The 19,029-nt window shown below is 41.9% G+C and overlaps 1 protein-coding gene across 5 annotated transcripts in view; it reads left to right on the forward strand.

The window, feature by feature from the left end:
- LOC114645223 (protein unc-13 homolog C-like) overlaps positions 1-17,082 on the forward strand; it is a 742,812-nt gene extending 725,730 nt beyond the window's left edge. For all 5 annotated transcript variants that reach the window (XM_051920476.1, XM_051920477.1, XM_051920473.1 and 2 more), the window contains 3 exons: positions 2,508-2,600; positions 3,872-4,031; positions 15,627-17,082. In XM_051920476.1, the coding sequence (XP_051776436.1) occupies positions 2,508-2,600; positions 3,872-4,031; positions 15,627-15,933 (560 nt within the window). In that variant the 3' untranslated portion in view covers positions 15,934-17,082. The remainder of the gene's footprint in view (positions 1-2,507; positions 2,601-3,871; positions 4,032-15,626) is intronic.
- Positions 17,083-19,029: the final 1,947 nt, after the last annotated feature.

Raw genomic sequence — 19,029 nt, forward strand, 5'->3', positions numbered from 1 at the left:
AACGGTTCAAAAGCATTCAAAGTGCATGAGCATCTGGGGCCGTCATAGATACAAGAGGTATGTCAATGATTATCTGCACTCTGTTTATAAATATTTTTTACGGCATAAGTAGAGAACATGCAGACATATCATTTTTCAAAATTGTCTCCTTGCTTTTCAATGCACTTTGTCCAGAATTCCACAAAAAAAAAACATTTTTGGTGGGCCTCTCATGATCCGATTCTTTCACCTGCTGGTTTATGAAAAAATGACGACCTCTTACGACATCTTTAAGTGTACCCAATAGACCAGTGGTCTCAAACTCCAGTCCTGGAGGGCCGCAGTGGCTGCAGGTTTTCATTCCAACCCTTTTCTTAATTGGTGACCAGTTTTTGCTGCTAATTAACTCCTTTTTCTTTCCTTGTAATTAACTTGCTTTTAGGATTTGTTCCTCTGAATTGCTTCATTTCTTTTCTTAAATGGCACCCAAACAGAAATGAAATGTGAAGTGAGTGAGTCAGCTAACAGAAGATAACTAAGTCAGGGCCTCAAACTCCAAGCAGTTACTTAATTAGGAGCTGAGTCTTGTCGTTAATTAAACACATTCCTTAATTCCATGGCTTGTTGCTGCTCTCGTTGTGTAATAGCAGAAATTTCCGAAATTGTTGATTTTCTCTTTTCTAAGAGCTCTGTGAAAATGTTTTGGGGTCCTGAGCAGATCGGTATTCCAGAGACCTCCACCTTTCTTTATTTTCAGATATTGTATGATGGACACCAGTTGTTTTGGCTCATTTTGTATCTCATTACTGTTTGGCTGATAATTAAGGAAAAGAAACAATTAAGGGGTCTGAGTGTTCAAGAGCAACTCAACTTCAAAAAAGAAGTTAAATTAGCAGCAAAAACAGGTCACTAATTAAGAAAAAGGTTAGAATGAAAACCTGTAGCTACTGCGGCCCTCCAGGACTGGAGTTTGAGACCACTGCAATAGACGGTAATCCAAGGGAACGATTATCAGGGTCATACAGTGGAGAGTCCTAGACCTTAAATCCCAGATTTTGAAATGTTTTAACAGTATGGGCTCAAGTATGTGGGCACGCATTGTCATGCAATAACAACAAACCTTCAGCATTTGCTTCGGAATGCAGGCTTCAGCTCGTCACACAGCATCGCTGAGCTCCTCTTCTGATAATGTTCCAGTGCTGGTCCTTCTGAGTCCCAAAACTCTACGAGATTCACTTTCCCCTACAGATTGTTTTTTTTTTGGCTGGTGATCCCGGATGTTCCCATTCCATACTCTACTGTTTGAAGTGATGCGTCCATTTTTCACCTCCAGTTACGATTCTCTTAAAAAATGCAACATCTTCATTACCATAGCGGGCCAATGAGCATTGACAGGTGGTTAGATGATTTTGCACTTGTTCCCCTCCATGAGCTGTTTTCGGGACCCATCTTGGACAGACTTTATGAAAATGAAATCTGCTGTGGATGAAGTCATATGAACCATGGCTAGTTTACATGTGACTTACCGCTTCATTGAGAGCCACTAGTTGGTTTGTACAGACCTGCTCCATGTTGTTGTCGGTAGTGGACATGGAAGGGCGTCCCACTCCTTTTTCCTTGTCCATCTTGTCAGTCAATTTGCCAGCACTTCACTGTTGTAAAACTCGGTCTCCATATTGTGCAGAAAGCCTCCTGTGGGATTCAGACCCTGGTACACCTTCGGCCCTTAAAAAGTGGGTCACTGCTCCCTTTTCTTCTTTGCTGGATGATTGGCTGGCTGGTGTAGTGGCCTTTTCGAGTTACCCATTGATCACTTGGTTGGTTTGCTGATTGCTTGGCTGGTTGGTATGCTGGGTGACCAGTTATGTGACTAGTAGATGATTGACTGGATGGATTGCATGATTTTGTTTTGCCTGTGTGATGGATGAACAGCTTGACAGAATAGTTTTTGCTGTTTGTACGTGGGTTGATTAATTCAGTGGTTACCTAATCGGATAAAGGGATTGGTTGGTTTTCTGAGCTTTTGATTGGTTAATTGGCTGATTTATTGTTTTTTCCGATTTTATGAATGATTAGGAATTGGATGATGACATGACATATACAAACTTGCTAATCCTCTTCAAAAGTTCAGCATGCTATTAACTATACCAGCTGCATTGGGCACAAGTTGGGTACCAGTCCATCAAAATACCAAGTTTGATAACGTATTTTTGGGAACAAGTCTGTCAAAATACCCAGTCTGGTGATATATTGTTAGGTTCAAGTCAGGTACCAATCTGTCAGAATACCAAGTCTGATAACGTTGGGCACAAGTCAGGCACCAATCTGTCTAAATGCCAAGTTTGATGAGGTATTGTTGGGCACAAGTCAGGTACCAGTCCATCAAAATGACATATTGGCTAATTTGTATATTTTGTGTATGTGACACACTACTTCATTATTGTCTGCTGTTAGGTGGGTTGGTTGATTAAATAATTGCCCTTGCCAAATATTTAACTATTTTTATTTTATTTTATTTTATTTTATAGGTCAGTCTGCCAGTGCATCATTGGGTGAAATATCCATTCATGTGGATCTTCTAACTCACCCTGGTACAGGGGAGCACAAAGTCACAGTTAAAAGTAAGTTCCATCCAACTGGTTTTGTAATTATACTTTATAGGCAGAGTGGGGTCCACTTGGGCCGTTTCGAGGACAAGTCAAGGAAACACCCGTGAGGTCCTTGTCCATCTTAGGGCGCAGTAATCTCACTCACTTATCCACTGAATTTTAAGACTGCAGAAATGAGACATCAGTGCATTGTAAGGCACACTCCGCCCCACCATAGCAGACAGCTTAATGTGGTGCGGTGGGATGTCCATACAGCTATTTAACTCTTTCAGGGATGAATTTTTTTTTTCTGAAAAGCAAATGCTATGGTTTCATGCATAAATCAGCATAAAACATCTGTTTGTGCACACTGTGGCTGCTGACGGTGCATGTTCGCCATCTCTGGCATGGGGGGGGGGACGGCTCGACAGCCAACACGAATGTGCAGCGGGCCAGCTGTCTGGCTGGTGGGCGGCAGTGACAGTGGCAAATGCAATGCAGTCAAGTTTGCTCCTCATGTCATCGTAAGTGGCGGTCCTCCCAGGTAAACGTTGCCATAGGAACATCTCCTAAAAGAACATGGTCAGCACTACGATCCACTGGGGATATTGACACTCAAAATAATATAACAAGAAAGAAAGAAAGAAAGAAAGAAAGAAAGAAAGAAAGAAAGAAAGAAAGAAAGAAAGAAAGAAAGAAAGAAAGAAAGAAAGCTCAACCAGCTGTCACACTTATGTTATGGGTGGCAGGTTGTGTACTTCTTGACAGCATCACATTTAAAATCTCCAACACTCCCCCACACTTCTCCTTTGTTGTTGAGTTTTCTCTCTTTATAATCTATTGTTTATTTAAGCAGCACACACAAAATTACAAAGTAATTTTAAAGAGTTTAGATGTTCGTCAGTTCACAATTAGACAGACTGTCTGTAAATTGAGATGATTTAGTACTACCGCTAAAAGTCTCACATGCCAATGATACTACAGTACGTGCTCAGGTAGATTTTTGAACACAACGTGACCAAAATGTTTATGCCCAAATTTTTCATTTTATAACGTTTGACAGCTTTCACTGTAGCCACTCTGAGCAAACAGACACTGGCGCTGTCAGAAATGAAGACTCGTGAGTCCCATGAGCAAAGAAATACGCGATAGGGAAGAAGAAGAAATTCCAAGGAGGAAAAGCTGTAGCAGAAAGCTCAGTGGTGCATTTTGACATGTAATCAGCAAAGAGTTGCCATTCTGAATTGAATACCTTAACTGATGGCTCTGCCTTTCTTGTTTTTTTCTCTTTTTCTTCTTTGCAGTTGTAGCAGTGAATAACATAAACTGGCAAACAAACACAATGTTCCGTCCGTTTGTGGAAGTCACCGTCATGGGCCCGAACCTCAGCGACAGAAAACGCAAGTTCAGTACAAAAACGAAAAGCAACACTTGGTGCCCCAAGTATAATGAAACATTCCTCTTGTAAGTCACTATAATGCATCTGTCTAGAATAATTCATAAGCTTATATATATAATATATATATATATATATCCTTTATACCAAGAGCAATATGTCTGCATAATCCCTCACTGTGACTGTGACCGGCAAGTCTTTTTAATTTTCTTGCTTTATAGTTACACAACTGTGTATGTGTTTACATGTGTGTATATATATTTATTTGTTTAAAGAGCTTCTGTCAAAAGCCAAATTTCCTCCAGGGACATATAAAGATCTATCTATCTATCTATCTATCTATCTATCTATCTATCTATCTATCTATCTATCTATCTATCTATCTATCTATCTATCTATCGCCTTTCACTCTATCTATTTATTATTTAGTGCCTTTCATATCTATCTATCTATCTATCTATCTATCTATCTATCTATCTATCTATCTATCTATCTATCTATCTATCTATCTATCTATCTATCTATCTATCGCCTTTCACTCTGTCTATTTATTATTTAGTGCCTTTCATATCTATCTAGTGCCTTTCATATCTATCTATCTATCTATCTATCTATCTATCTATCTATCTATCTATCTATCTATCTATCTATTATATAGTGCCTTTCACTCTGTCTATTTACTATTTAGTGCCTTTCATATAAATCTATCTATCTATTATATAGTGCCTTTTACTCTGTCTATTTATTATTTACAATACAATACAATACAATTTATTTTTGTATAGCCCAAAATCACACAAGAAGTGCCGCAATGGGCTTTAACAGGCCCTGCCTCTTGACAGCCCCCCAGCCTTGACTCTCTAAGAAGACAAGCAAAAACTCCCAAAACAAACCTTGTAGGGAAAAAATGGAAGGCACATTTAGTGCCTTTCATATAAATCTATCTATTATATAGTGCCTTTCATATCTATCTATCTATCTATCTATCTATCTATCTATCTATCTATTTATCTATCTAGTTGTTTAGGAATGTGCAGTCTCAGAAAATGTAAACTCTATAATTTGAAAATGAAATTAAAATTCTAAAGAGCCTTTCACAAAAACCACAGAATATCTTAACATCCCACAACACACACTCACACACACCTCACTTTCTTTCATATAACATATGTAACGTCATAAGAAAAAGTATGAGAACCCTTTGGAAATCATTATATATACTGTAAATATGTCTTAAAATAGTGTCTGATCTTCATCAAATATACAACAATGGACAAACACAATCTGTTTTAGCTAACAATGCACACATTTTTGTTTTATTCTTGTACATACTGAATACACTACCGCAATCATTCAAGCAGTATAGGTTTGAAATAGTCTGTGAACCCCTAGGCTGATGACATCAGCAAAAGCTAATTGGAGTCCAGCCAATGAAAGGAGAATGGAGGTGTGGTTTAAAAATACTTTGACCAATAAACCTTTTTGAGTTTGCTATTCACCAGAAGCTTCTGCTGATGTGAGGCATGCCTTTCTAAACGAGATCTCAGAAGAGCTACATTTAGAAACTGTTGATTTGTGTAAAACTGGAAGAGGTTGCGAAATAACTTTAAAGAGTTTAGATGTTTGTCTTTCCATGGTTAAATGAATTGTGTGTAAATGGAGATGATTTAGTACTGTGACTACTCTCATCAGAAGAGGGAGGCCAGCCAAGATGACTCAAAAGGCACAACATTGAATTCTCAGTGAGGTATAAAAGAACCCAAGAGTAATAGCTAAGGGCCTGAAGGAGTCATTGGAGGCGGTTAACATCTCCATTCATGAGTCTACCATATGCAAAACATTGAACAGACATGTTGTCTATGGCAGAACACCCAGGAGGAAGCTGATGCTCTCCAAAATGAACACTGCCATGCCTTTTTATTGTGATTTTATTCATTTGCTTTTTATTGCATGTTACTTAAAGTATTCTGTATTTGAGGGTACACGTTCTAAGAAAGGAAAAACATGATCATAAAGGGTTGGGAAACCAAGGGTTTAATTGGCAGGGTCAAATGCCAATGAAAAAGAGAAAAGAAGCACCTGAGGTAAAGTGTCTTATGCAGACATGAGTCTCGAAGTGACAGACCCCTCCTGGTGTAGCTGGTTGTTATGTGAGTCTTGGGGCAGAAGAGCCAGGACTTCTGGATGAGAGGCAGTTGTGACCATCAGAGCTCCTCCTGTCAATGATTCTCAGTTCTGAGAACAAAAGAGCTAAAGTTGTAACCAGTAGTGCCAACCCTCATCCCAGAGTGGAGTTCCAGATGTAACAGAAGGTCTGAAGATGCCCCCTACAACGTTAATAAGCATTTTTATTGAACTTTATCATAGGGTGTCTGCATTAAATTCAAGTCATTTATTACAAATTGGTGTAACAGCTGTATCCTCCATTTGGGTACAAAGACACTTGTCACCAAGGCCACCTAAAGGCTTATGCCAGCTCTAGAGGAGTTACTGTCTTTCACAGTCAGGACAAGCATGAGGTAGCAATTGTCAGACTTCTGCTATGTCATTCATGTCCCTGTGTTGGATTAAATTGGAATGATGGTGAAAGGATCTCAGATCACCGGAGTCCTCTGTGACTGCCACATGCCAGACCATCTTAAGTCCAAGATATACCAAATGGTGGTGTGCCCAGTTGCCCTCTATGTCTCAGAGTGCTGGACAGCTATTGCAAAGCACAAACAGACCCTTAGTGCGATGGAATGAATTCTGATGTCCAGAAATGGATGGGAGTTGCACCAATTATGGAAAAGATGCGTGAGGCAAGGCTACGATATTATGGGCATGTCACCCGCGGTGATGAGAACTCAGTGACCAGAATGGCACTGCGCCTGAGCCCCCAAGGCAGACACCTGCAAGGGAGACCGAAGAAACATTGGATGGGCCATATCAAGGAGGACATGAAAATTGCTGGTGTTGCCCCAGAGGACAGTGTGGATCGCACCAAATGAAGGAGACGTTGCAGACGAGCAGACCCTACAATCACGTAGGATTAATGCTATCAAGAAGAAGATGGTGAAAGGATCTCAAAATCAAAGTTAAAGGGTAATAGCCACGGTATAATTACATTAAACTCCATCAAAACTGATCAAATCCAGTTTGATGGATTTGGCTGGATCAGCCTCTGAATTGATGTGCTGGGCCCACCACTTGGTTGTAGTCCACAGAACGGAGCTCCTGACAAACTGTCTTCATCCCATGAAGGTACATGCTGGTACATTTCAAAAGAAGACATTTTTCCTTCCTTAGGGCAACATTCAGTGACATTCAATAATTGTTTTACTTCTATTTGGCCCCAGGATGAACTGACGTCAGGCTCTTCTACTCTGGCTGTGCTCACTAGAGTAAAGCTTCACATCTAATAAGTGACCGAGGTCACTGAACCATGAATCAGATGCTCATGAAGAAACCGCTATATTCTTCTGTTTTATAAATCTTGTGCCAGTATACTAAGTTCTTAAATACAATATACTGTACAGTATGTCCTATTCGTGTTTGAAGAAAATTCCAGATGGTACATGGTGATAAGGAACCTAAGCGGTTAGAACTTAATGAAGGCTTTCTGCTGCTTATTTGAACCTTGATGGATATGACGTTAAAGGGGTTAATTTTGGAATCTGTGTTTTCTGTTTTCCTGGAATACATTTTATTTATTTCTTTGTAGAGTATGCCCCAGTACTTAGTAAAGGCTTTGTGGTATCTAGTCTGCTGTAAAATATGTCCCCCTTGTGTTGGGAAAACTGCATTACCATGATGTGGGCCGAGACCAAAGATGGAGAAATCACCGACGCAAGATAACCTCAATGGCCTGTGCTTTATATACTGTGGAGAACTTTTTGTTATCTTTCCATCCATCCATCCATCTATCCAACCATCGTGGGGATGATGTAATAATGTTTAAATAAAATATGTACTTAGTACTAGGGTGTTGTACTGTGTTAGCCATTATGAATGTAGTAGTGAGAAGTCAAGTAAAATGACACATTTTATTGGCTAACTAAAAAGATTACAATATGCAAGCTTTCAAAGGGGCCTGAGTTGCCTCGAAAGCTTGCGTATTGTAATCTTTTCTATTTAGTCAATAAAAGGTGTCATTTTACTTGACTTCTCCCTACAATATGTACTAAGAAAAAGTAATACTTTAGACCCAATCTTGTATTTACTGCAGGTTAAAACTAGTATAGATAAAATCTCAGAACGTCTGGCCAGCTAACCTGAGGGAATACAGGTGGTTAAGACATGAACAGGCCGCCAAGGGAATGGGTTGTACCTGAGCTGTTTCATTGGTGAAGGACCCTGGAAATGTTCAGAAGGTGTGCCAGGTCACAATAAGTGGAGTCTAGCATGCTGCCGACCTTAGCTGCCATTTTACCAGCTCGTGAGGAGAACACCAAGTCTCTCTCTGCGGCTTATGCAGACGATGATCTGGCTAAGAAGAGAATTGAGTGTAATTACAAGTTTATGTACCGCCAGAAAGTGTACATCTACCACTTTTGGACAACTAGGGGCGTACAGCGTTCCCCAAACCCTGGACACAACAGACACAGAGGCCAAGTGGTGGTGGCCACGGGCTCCAGCAGGGTTGAGCTTCTGAGCACACCTAGGGGGCTTTCCTCTTTCATCCCAGGGATGGTATTGCCCCATGCAGGCTCCTTCCCCCAGTTATTTCCATTATGGAGGCATCCCAGCCGGGTAAGAGTCCCGGGTGTCCGTCACACACTATTAGGTTTTGTGGTTTGCATAGCCACATTCAGTTTGCTTTTGGTGGGCTCAGGATTGGGTCACTGCTTTTTGCAGATGATGTTGTCCTGTTTGCTTCGTCAGGCCGTGATCTTCAGCTCTCTCTAGATCGGTTCGCAGCCAAGTGTGAAGTGGCTGGGATGGGAATCGGCACCTCCAAATCCAAGACCATGGTTCTCAGCCAGAAAAGGATGGAGTGCCCTCTCAGGATTTGGAGCGAGATCCTGCCTCAAGTGGAGGAGTTCAAGTATCTCGGGTCTTGTTCACGAGTGAGGGAAGAATGGAGCGTGAGATCAACAGGCGGATCGGTGCGGCATCCGCAGTAATGCAGGCTCTGCATCGGTCTGTCATGGTGAAAAAGGAGCTGAGCCATAAGGCAAAGCTCTCAATTTACCAGTTAATCTATGCTCCTACCCTCACCTATGGTCATGAGTTATGGGTAGTGACCAAAAGAACGAGATCGCGAATACAAGCGGCTGAAATGAGTTTCCTCCACAGGGTGTCTGGGCTTTCCCTTAAAGATAGGGTGAGAAGCTCAGTCATCTGGGAGGAGCTCAGAGTAGAGCCGCTGCTCCTCCGCATCGAGAGGAGTAAGATTAGGTGGCTCGGGTATCTGATCAGGATGCCTCCCTGGTGAGGTGTTCCGGGCACGTCTAACTGGGAGGAGGCCCCAGGAAAGACCCAGGACATGCTGGAGAGACGCCTCGGAATTCCCCCGGAAGAGCTAGTAGAAGTGGCCGGGGAGAGGGAAGTCTGGGCATCTCTGCTCAAGCTGCTGCCCCCATGACCCAATCTTGGATAAGTGGAGGAGGATGGATGGATGGATGGGCCTTGCTCACAGGCCAAACGGAGTGGAATCACTTCTGGCATTTACTGGAATCGAATCGGCAACCTTCTGATTGCCAGCGCAGATCCCTAGCTTCAGATCTCAGGCTCAGCCACCTTTAAAATTCCAGCAATAACCAATGGTTCAAAAAAACTGGTGGAGATTCAAACTACAATTGACCTCAAATGAAGGACACTTCAATAAGGGGAAGAAATCAGCTGTCACAAAAACCAGACACAAGAGTCATAAAAAAGGTTTGGGGGAGCCACCTGTATAATATTCCCTGGCTGCAAAAGGGTGAATTGCTAGCACTGATGTGCTCAGAACAGAGTCAAAAACAGAACTGATCAACTATTTGTTAAATGGTGTTATTAAAGGACAAAACAGGATATGATATTAACAGGGGCCATATCTGGAAGGATCTTCCTCCATAGGCTCGGACCCGAAAGTGACGTCATTAATAGGGCCGGAACTGTAAGAGTCCTCCTCCATGGGTTCGGGACCAGAAGTGATGTCATCAGAATGCTCGGACCCAGATGTGACATCATCAGAAGGACCGGAAGTGACATCTTCAGGGCCAGGTGGAATTTCCCATGAACAGTCTGCAGGAAAGCAAGAAAAAAGGTCAGCGCACTTCACCACACCCTAGTCTGGTGTGGAATTACTCTCATTTAGACACTTTAGCTGACTTCCATGCGCACGTGTGTGACACAGCGTAAAAAAAAAATCATTGCTGACCCAGAAGGAAATGACAGTTTTGAACCAAAACATTTTATAGTTTCGTAGTTTAAGGATTCAGCTGGCATGAAAAAATGATGTTAAGCTGTTGCTCCGTATTTGTTCATAGTGACAGCATGTGGTGTCACCCTATAAGCCCTGACTCTAAGCTTCACCATTAAAAAAGCTAACAAAGTGACCCGCCAGGGTCTTCTTCACTCACTCCAAAGAGCAGACAAACACCAAAATGAAGAAGAGAGGTAGATGATGAGCAAAATACAAGAAAACAGTAACCGTCTAGAAAACCACAGCAAAGGACGGCACAAGGACCTGGTCTAACAGCTCCATGCAAAGATCAGGAAGAAGCTGTCGACTGGCCTCCTGTGGCTTGCCTTTGACAATGTCACCCGCTGTCACACCACATACCAGTGTCAGGATTCAGCTGGCGAGCACCAGGGAGTATCCGCATGTGCAAGCTTGCAGAGTGTGTGAACAAGCCTGGCAGCAGATGCCATACCAACAGCCACTGTGGTGAAACTAAGGAAATACAGGAGGTCACAGCTTACCAAGATCAGCAAAAATAAATAATTTAATCATTCAAAGTAAATAAAACCCTCACAAACAGCTCCACCTGAGCCAGAAATGTAACATTTTGGGAAATTAAAGAATGGTCATTAAGTTATCAAAACAGTGGCCTTGTGGTAAAAGCTTTACTTCCTGGGAATCTTCCATTAGGCTGGATACAGAGTGACTGGGATGTTTTAGAAAATGAAATAATGGCCCCCTACTAGAACGTGATAGTCTCTCACCAGGAGCTGAACTGGCTGAAAAGCCTAACATAGTCATCCTGTAGGGTACTAACAATCTTAGCCAGATAACACACTGTGCTTGACAGATTAGAAAATGGAAGAGAAAGGTCGCCATTCCAGCAAACAATAGTCTTAACAGCAAAAAGCGACTGTAAGTGTCAGTGACATATTTATCAAAAAGTGACTGTAAAGTTTGAGCCAGAGAGCAAGATGTACTGTATGTGATGTTTCAGAAAACGAGGGACATGGTCATCCTACTGACAAACAGTAGTTTTGTGTCAGACGTTTTATTTAGTTAAAAACCTCACAAAACCAGAAGGAACATGAGAACATCAGAAGATTGACAATGGAAAGTAGACCATTCAGTCATTGAAGCACCTGTGTTTAGCTGACAACTAAGCTCTCTGAGTATCTCATCTAGATATTTTAAAAAAGTTGTCAAGGTTTCCACTTCAAAGATATGACTCTGCAGTTTTTTTCCAGATTCCCAGAATGCTTTGTGTGAAGATGCCAAAGTGATCAATTTAAGGGCAAAGGGGAGATCAAGTCAGGTCAGGTTGGGGAGCAAGCACTGATTACCGCACCCACCATATAACGAAACACCTCAGAATCCTGATTGGCAACCCCCTGACAGACATGCGGTCCAGTCCCACCCCCCGGAAATGATCATCTATCTGCCACAGCCAGGTGTTATATGGGTGTCCCCTTGGCCTGGTCCAGCCGCTCAGGTCCTCAACAACGAGGATTCAACCTTGAGGAATCGTGCCACATGGCAGTAGTGCCATAACTGACATTCCTCGCAATGCATGTACTGTGCCTTGTTCGGGACTCTGTGATCAACCAGTTAGTCAACACAAAGTCAAACCAGGTACACCCAAGGATTTTTCTGAAGAGACACAGTACTGAAGGAGTCCAGTCTTCATCTCAGGTCACTGGATAGCGTCCATGTCTCACATACAGGGAACACTAGCACTATAAAGACTTGGACCTTCATATTTTTGCAAAAGGGATGGACGTCAGTTATAAATACAAGATGGGAGACACTATCCTAAAGGAAGCAACCTCCTAAAAAAGATTTAGGGGTTTATGATAACACAACATTTTCATTGTCTAAGCAATGTACAGAAGCTATTAAAAAGGAAAATGTTAGGTTACATCATTAAAACGATTGAATATAAATCGAGGGACGTTATGCTCAGACAATATAATGCACTAGTGAGACCACATCTGGAGTATTGTGTGCAGTTCTGGTCACCACGGTACAAAAAGACAGTACTTGACATAACAGTACTTGAAACTGTGCAGAAGAGAGCAACCAAGTGCACCATGGGACTTAAGGACATGTCCTACTGTGACAGATTCAGAGAATTAAACCTGTCTAGTCTCAAGCAGAGGAGACTGTGTGAGGATCTAATCCAAGTCTTCAAACTACTCGAAGTGATTGATAAAGTCGATCCAGCAGAATTCTTTCAACTTAATAGTGAATCAAGTACTTGAGGACATTGGTAGAAATTAAGTGCCTTTAAAACTGAAGACAAATTTAAATATCTAGGATCAGTGGTAGCCTGAGAATTAGATGCAGAGATAACCCATAGAGTACAGTGAGGATGGGGCAACTGGAAGAATCAGGAGTATTGCATGATCGAAGAACTAAGGCGAAGGCTAAAGGTCAGGTTTTTAAGATCAGCAATGATGTATGCAGCTAAGGCATGGCCAGTAAAGGGGGCACAGGAGAAGAAGTTAGATGTGGCAGAAATAAGAATTTTGAGATGGATGTGTGGAGTTACAAAAATAGACAGAATAAGACATGATCCTACGGTTCGGTGGCAACTGGGCGACAGTCAACTCGGCGAAAAGACAAGTTGGAGAAAGACAATTCGGCGAAGAAACAACTTGGCGAAATACAACTCTGCAACATCCTTTACCAGTTAGGTTCAAAGAGATTTTTTAATTATATTTAAATGATAACGTGATTTAAAATGTTGAAAATAAACTTATATAATTGACGAATGAACTTTATTCTGCAGATGGAACAAACTCTATCTTACATTATCTTCTGCAACCAAAATTGCTAATCCTTTCTATAAATTGTATTGATGGTAATCGTATGATAACGTTATTTCGAATACAAAAGGTGACCTGCGAGTACGGCTTAAGGAATATCTTTGCTCTCAACGTATTGGGACTCTGATAAAGCAGGTGATTCTGTGGATTTTCCAGCGCCCTACGTTGTCATTTAAATATCATTAAAAAATCTCTTTGAACCTAATTATTACCTAACTGGTAAAGGATGTCGCTGAGTTGTCTTTAGCCCAGTTGTCTTTTTGCCGAGTTGTCTGTCACCCAGTTGCCCCTAAACGTGATCCTACATTGATGGATTAAAGGCCAGAAGTCCACATGACCGTCATCATCAAGTTCTTACATGTGAACCCTGATTGAGGTCATTTATGTTAGGTAGAATGCCTAGAGGGGGCTGGGTGGTCTCGTGGCCTGGAACCCCTGCAAATTTTATCTTTTTTCTCCAGCCGTCTGGAGTTTTTTTTTTTTTTTTCTGTCCTCCCTGGCCATCGGACCTTACTTTTATTCTATGATAATTAGTGTTCCCTTATTTTAATTCTTATTTATTTTGTCTTCTCTTTCTTCATCATGTAAAACACTTTGAGCTACATCATGTGTATGAAAATGTGCTATAGAAATAAATGTTGTTGTTGATGAGACAATCCGAGGTATAACACAAGCGGGTGAGATATCTAAGAAAGTACTGGAAAGTAGTGTGAAGTGGCGTGGACACATGATGAGGAGAGACAGGAATATGTGGGCAAAAGAGTGATGGGAGTAGAAGTCCAGGGGAAGGGAAAGTGAGGGAGGCCAAAGCGGAGGTGAGTGGATAAAGTAAAAGATCTGAAGGAAAAGGGTCTCACTGAAGAGGAGCCCGGACCAAGCTATATGGAGAAAGTTGATCAAGAACATCAACCCCGCATAGAAGGGGGAAAGGAAGAAGAAGAAGTATTTAAGACTAAAGCAAAGAAGCACTTCTTTACTCAGAGTTTTGGAAGCCCATAACAAACTACCAAGTCATGAAGTGGAAACATAAGCACGACAACCTTTAAGAAGTTCTTGGTTGTGATATTGGAGCAGCTTAGTTAAATGGTCTCTCAAGATACAGAAAATGGTCTCAAATTTCTGTTGTTGACTATCTCTATTTGTGTTTCCTTGTTTTTTATTGTCTGATTTTGAATTCTGAAGGTGGCAGCCATTTTGGTTTTCCGTCACAATCTCAACATTCATCAGGCCATACGATTGCAGTTTTCCAGCATTTTCACACAAATACCCACAGATCAGTTATCAAGCGTTTGGTACAGAATATGACTCCAGGAACCTCCAGATCTTGACTTTAGGATATATTTTTGGCAATCTAGGTGAATACGATGAATGACCTTGTTGGATGGAGTGGCCTGTTCTTGTCACAGTTGTTCTAGTGATATTTCTGGTGGATGGTTAGAGCCCAGTGAAGTGATGTGCTGCTATGTGAGGCTTTACAGGACATAAAAGGTTTGCCATAATATACTGTGAGATATGGCCGGCCATTCATCCCGGCCAATACCCCCAGGCCGCTAGATGGAGTCCTCCTTGCAACGTGGAGATGCCCCGAATTCCAGCAGGGCATCATGGACTATGGAGTTTTAATACACAGCCCTGCTGGATAACGTTGGGGCCGCCAGGAGTCGCTGCAGGGAGGCCCAGAGATTTATATTTTCCATATAGCCCGGAAGTATTTCCAACTCACGGAAGCGAAAGAAATGATATACTTCCGGGCTGAAGAAAAAGAGAAGTTTTTGCCTGACCCAGAAGTGATAGAAAGTCACATGGACTGAGGGACAAACACTTCCGGGTCATGGACTATAAAAGGACCATGGGAAATCCCAGAGAGTGAGCTGAGCTGGGAGGTAGGGTGGCGAAGTGTCTGGGAGAGGAGGATTGATTATTGGTATTGGTTATAGTGTACTTGTATGTGTAGTGTGGAGTGGAGGGTGCTTTATGCACAGAATTATTGTAAAATAAATAATAATTATAGTTTTACCAGGTGTTTGGAGTGGTACCTGAGGGTTCAAGGGAGCTCTAGCGCCCCCGACTGCTACAATACATATTACACTAACAAAGTTCTAACATGGAATGGTACCAGCTCCATACTAATGTATCAAAAACTTACGTTTTCTTTATTAGGAACTTTCTAAAATTTTCTTAGATGGGACAGTAAACTATGAAAGTAGATAGACGTGGTATGTAGTTGGAGCAAAATACTGATTAGAAGTTCAGATTTTTGAAAGCAGTTTTATAAACGTAAAATCATTATCAACCATAGACGATCAAACTGATCAACAGTGTTGCATATGTTAAAACAAGATCTTTATATCCTGGTGCGAGAAACGGTGCTTTGGGAAGTTCTCATTGAGGCAGATGGGGTACAATGTAATATAAGTAGATTTATGAATTTTCTTAAACCTCTTACTTTTCCCATTTCTGTTTTGTAGCGTTCTCAGTAATGAAGATGGACCCGAGGCCTACGAACTTCACCTGTCTGTAAAGGACTATTGCTTTGCCAGAGAGGACCGTATCATTGGTATGACTGTTATCCAGTTAAAGGACTTAGTAGAAAAGGGCAGCTGTGCATCCTGGTATCCTCTGGTTAAAAGCATCTCGATGGATGAAACTGGACTCACGATCCTGAGAATACTTTCCCAGAGGACCAACGATGACGTGGCCAAAGAGTTTGTCCGCCTCAAGTCGGATTCACGTTCTCCCGAGGAGTCGGTTGAAAATAGCAGCAGGAGCAAGTGAAAAGTGAGGTGAAGTTCTCCGGTCTGTTTAGTGCATGTGTGTAAACATCTGTTGGAATGTTCAATTTGAAATAAGTGCAAGTGTTTACCTATAATTAGTACCTGCTGTATTCTCCGAGTCATGTTACGAAAACTTAAGAAAAAAAAAACACTTTTTTTGTACAAATTATAGTCTTCTTGGACAGATAACTGTTCAGATAAAGTGCCAAACCAGAACAAAAAAACAAAAAAAATGGAATCCTTGGTATCTTTTAGAAATCTGCTTGACTATTTTCGTACAAAGTGTTTTATTCATTTGAGTACTGCTGATGGTTGAAAAGATCGTTTCCATTTGCACAGCTGTGTGTCAAAGAGTCGGACACCGCGTCCCGTTCTGTGCATGCCCTCCTCCCAGTTCACCATTACCATCGGCGTGGGTCAGACCCCCCCCTTCCCCTTTTTGTACTTGGTGCTCGCCTAACGAGACGTTTTCTAATATGGCGACGACTGCTACAATTCAGTATGTGATGGGTGTTTGTAATCTTTTGTACTCCTCTTTTTTTTTTTTTTGGATTCTTCCTCTCGGTTTTCTGCGCATCTGAAAATAATCGGTGAGAATGGCATACTGTCAGACGGTCTCTTGTGTGTCCTTTGGCTTCTGGCCTTCTTGAATTATCACTGTGAAGATCCATTCTGAAGTCAAGCTTTCACAACACAGCTAACAGATCTCGTCATTTCATCCGAAAATAACTGCCAAAGTCAACGACAATGTTCGTAATGGGGGATAGAAAATATCAACCCGTTATCTGTGTGAGGAAGCGTATTCATGTCTGTTCCGTGTTTTTCTGTTTTCGTTTTCTTTTTCGTTTTTCTTACAGCTACATTACTGGTCGTGGATGATTTGGGTTACAAAAATCTTCTATTTTTTTTGACCGGTGTGAAGCTATTCGACTGTTTTAAAAGTTGTCAAATGTTGCTTTACTTATTTGCTACTTTTCTTTAAGCTGTTTTACATATTTTATTTAAATAAAGAGAAGAAGAAGAATATAAATAAAAAGAAGCTAAACATTTGCTAATTATGCAACATTTCTATGTATTGCACTGATGGCGAATTGTATGTCATGTAAATATACTGTACTTAGTGACAAATTATAAATGTTGCCTGACTGCCTCCTTATTTAGTGTGTCTTCATATGTTTTTTAAAACGCAGCCGAAAATGTTTATAATAAAACTCGGAAATGAGAGAATGGAAGAGCCCACGCAATTTAAACTCTGGATGGACATTTCAATGGAAAAACCAAAGGTGATGTGCAAAGGACAGTTAGCGGTGGCCGGTCCCGTATGCTCACGTTCGATGGCAGGGTTCCCCATCCCTACAGTGTGCTGGAGGATGTGCCATCGCCATTTTCCTGGATCTGTGGGCATTGTGAGCAGCCTGGTGGCACATCAGCGGGTCCACTGGGTTGCTGTGCCCGTTTTAATGTCTAAAACACATGAATCAGCGATCGTATTTGATTGCTTCTCCTCTTCTCTCAGCAGTGGAAAACATTCTGCATTGTTCCAGTTCCAAAGAAGGCAGGAGCCTCTTCACCTAATGACTACCAAGCAGTGGCACTTACATCTCACATCATGAAGACCTTTGTGAGACTGGACCCTGGACTATTATGAGTCCTCTTGTGGTAGACCACCTGGACCCACTGCAGTTTGTCTATCAGACAAAGCTGAGAAGGATGTAATTATCTATCTGCTCCACAAAGCTGGCAGCACTGTGAGTGTTATGTTTTTTAATCTCTCCAGTGCCTTCAATCCCATCCAGTCATCCCTGTTGGGGGGTCAGCTCAGAGATATGTCGGTGGATGAGCCTGTGGTGTCCTGGATGATGGACTGTCTGTTAGGCAGACCGCAGTTTCTGAGACTCAAGGACTGTGTGAGCAACACTGGAGCACCACAAGAAGCAGGCCTGCCCCTTCGTCTCTTCACTCTGTACACCTCCGACTAGAAATAAAACAGCAGGTCATGTCACTGGCAGAAATTCTCAGATGATTCTGCACTTATAGGGTGTATCGATAAGGAGGATGAGACAGAAGAGAAGAGGCAGGGGGAGAAGTTTGAGAATTGTTATGCAATTCAACATCAGCAAAGCCAAGGAACTGCTAACTGACGTTCACCATACCAAAGGGCTTTCATGTCTAGTGTCACGTTGCGCATGCGGGTCGGAGGATCACCTTCTGTGCTCATCCAAGGTATGTAATACCACCCCTGGAAAAGGGGGGGTCCCGTCACTAACTATGTTGTCTCCTTTTCCCTCTCCACAACGCTGAGAAGACACTTAGTGAGGGCAGTTGACTCTACCCCTTCCTGTTCAAGCCTTATAAGGTCCAGGCATCCCCAGAAGGTGGTGTCTCATTTGCTTTGTCTTTGACGTACTCAGTTTATTTTCCTACAACATTCTGTGCTGGACGTGTTTGACTTCCTCCATTTATGAAGACCAAAATTTCAGTTTGTGATTGTCACCATGAAAAATAATCCAAAATGGAAAGTGACCCTTCAGTTTTTAATTCACACTCCAAAGTCTACAAACTTATTGTGTTTTACCATCAAATCTGTGACACTGGTGCCTCTTTGAGGAAGACCCCTCTCAGTGGGTTGGCATATAGAGGGTAAGAGGGTCTGCATTTCCAAACACACTCACACTATTTTGGAGTGCCTGAAGTGTGCTGTGGCCATAGAAGCACATCTGGGAGCGGACACCGGCCTGGTCGCCAATGTTAAATTGAGCTCTAAGTTCTTGCTATTACCTTGACAGCTGTTGCTGAACGGCATCAGGCATTGCCGGATTCAAATGATCTGCAGCACTTAGAAAATTACAGACCTTCGATGTAGCCAGAGCCCTCCGTGATCAAAAAAGAAATGGTCTGGCTGCAGCTTTGAGATATGGAATGACCTGAGAGGGTCAGTAGGGAAGTGACACACAAATGCAGGCATCTGGAGGTGACACTGGATGTGTAGCAGCTTTTGGGATTTCATTAGATCCTGCTACATGTTATGTGTTCTTGCTGCTCTCACTGCACTTCTCCCAGTATGTTTTCCTGGTTATGTGAGGTTATCACTCTGAGC

The sequence above is a fragment of the Erpetoichthys calabaricus genome, chromosome 17 (assembly GCF_900747795.2).
Source record: "Erpetoichthys calabaricus chromosome 17, fErpCal1.3, whole genome shotgun sequence".
Lineage (NCBI taxonomy): Eukaryota > Metazoa > Chordata > Cladistia > Polypteriformes > Polypteridae > Erpetoichthys > Erpetoichthys calabaricus.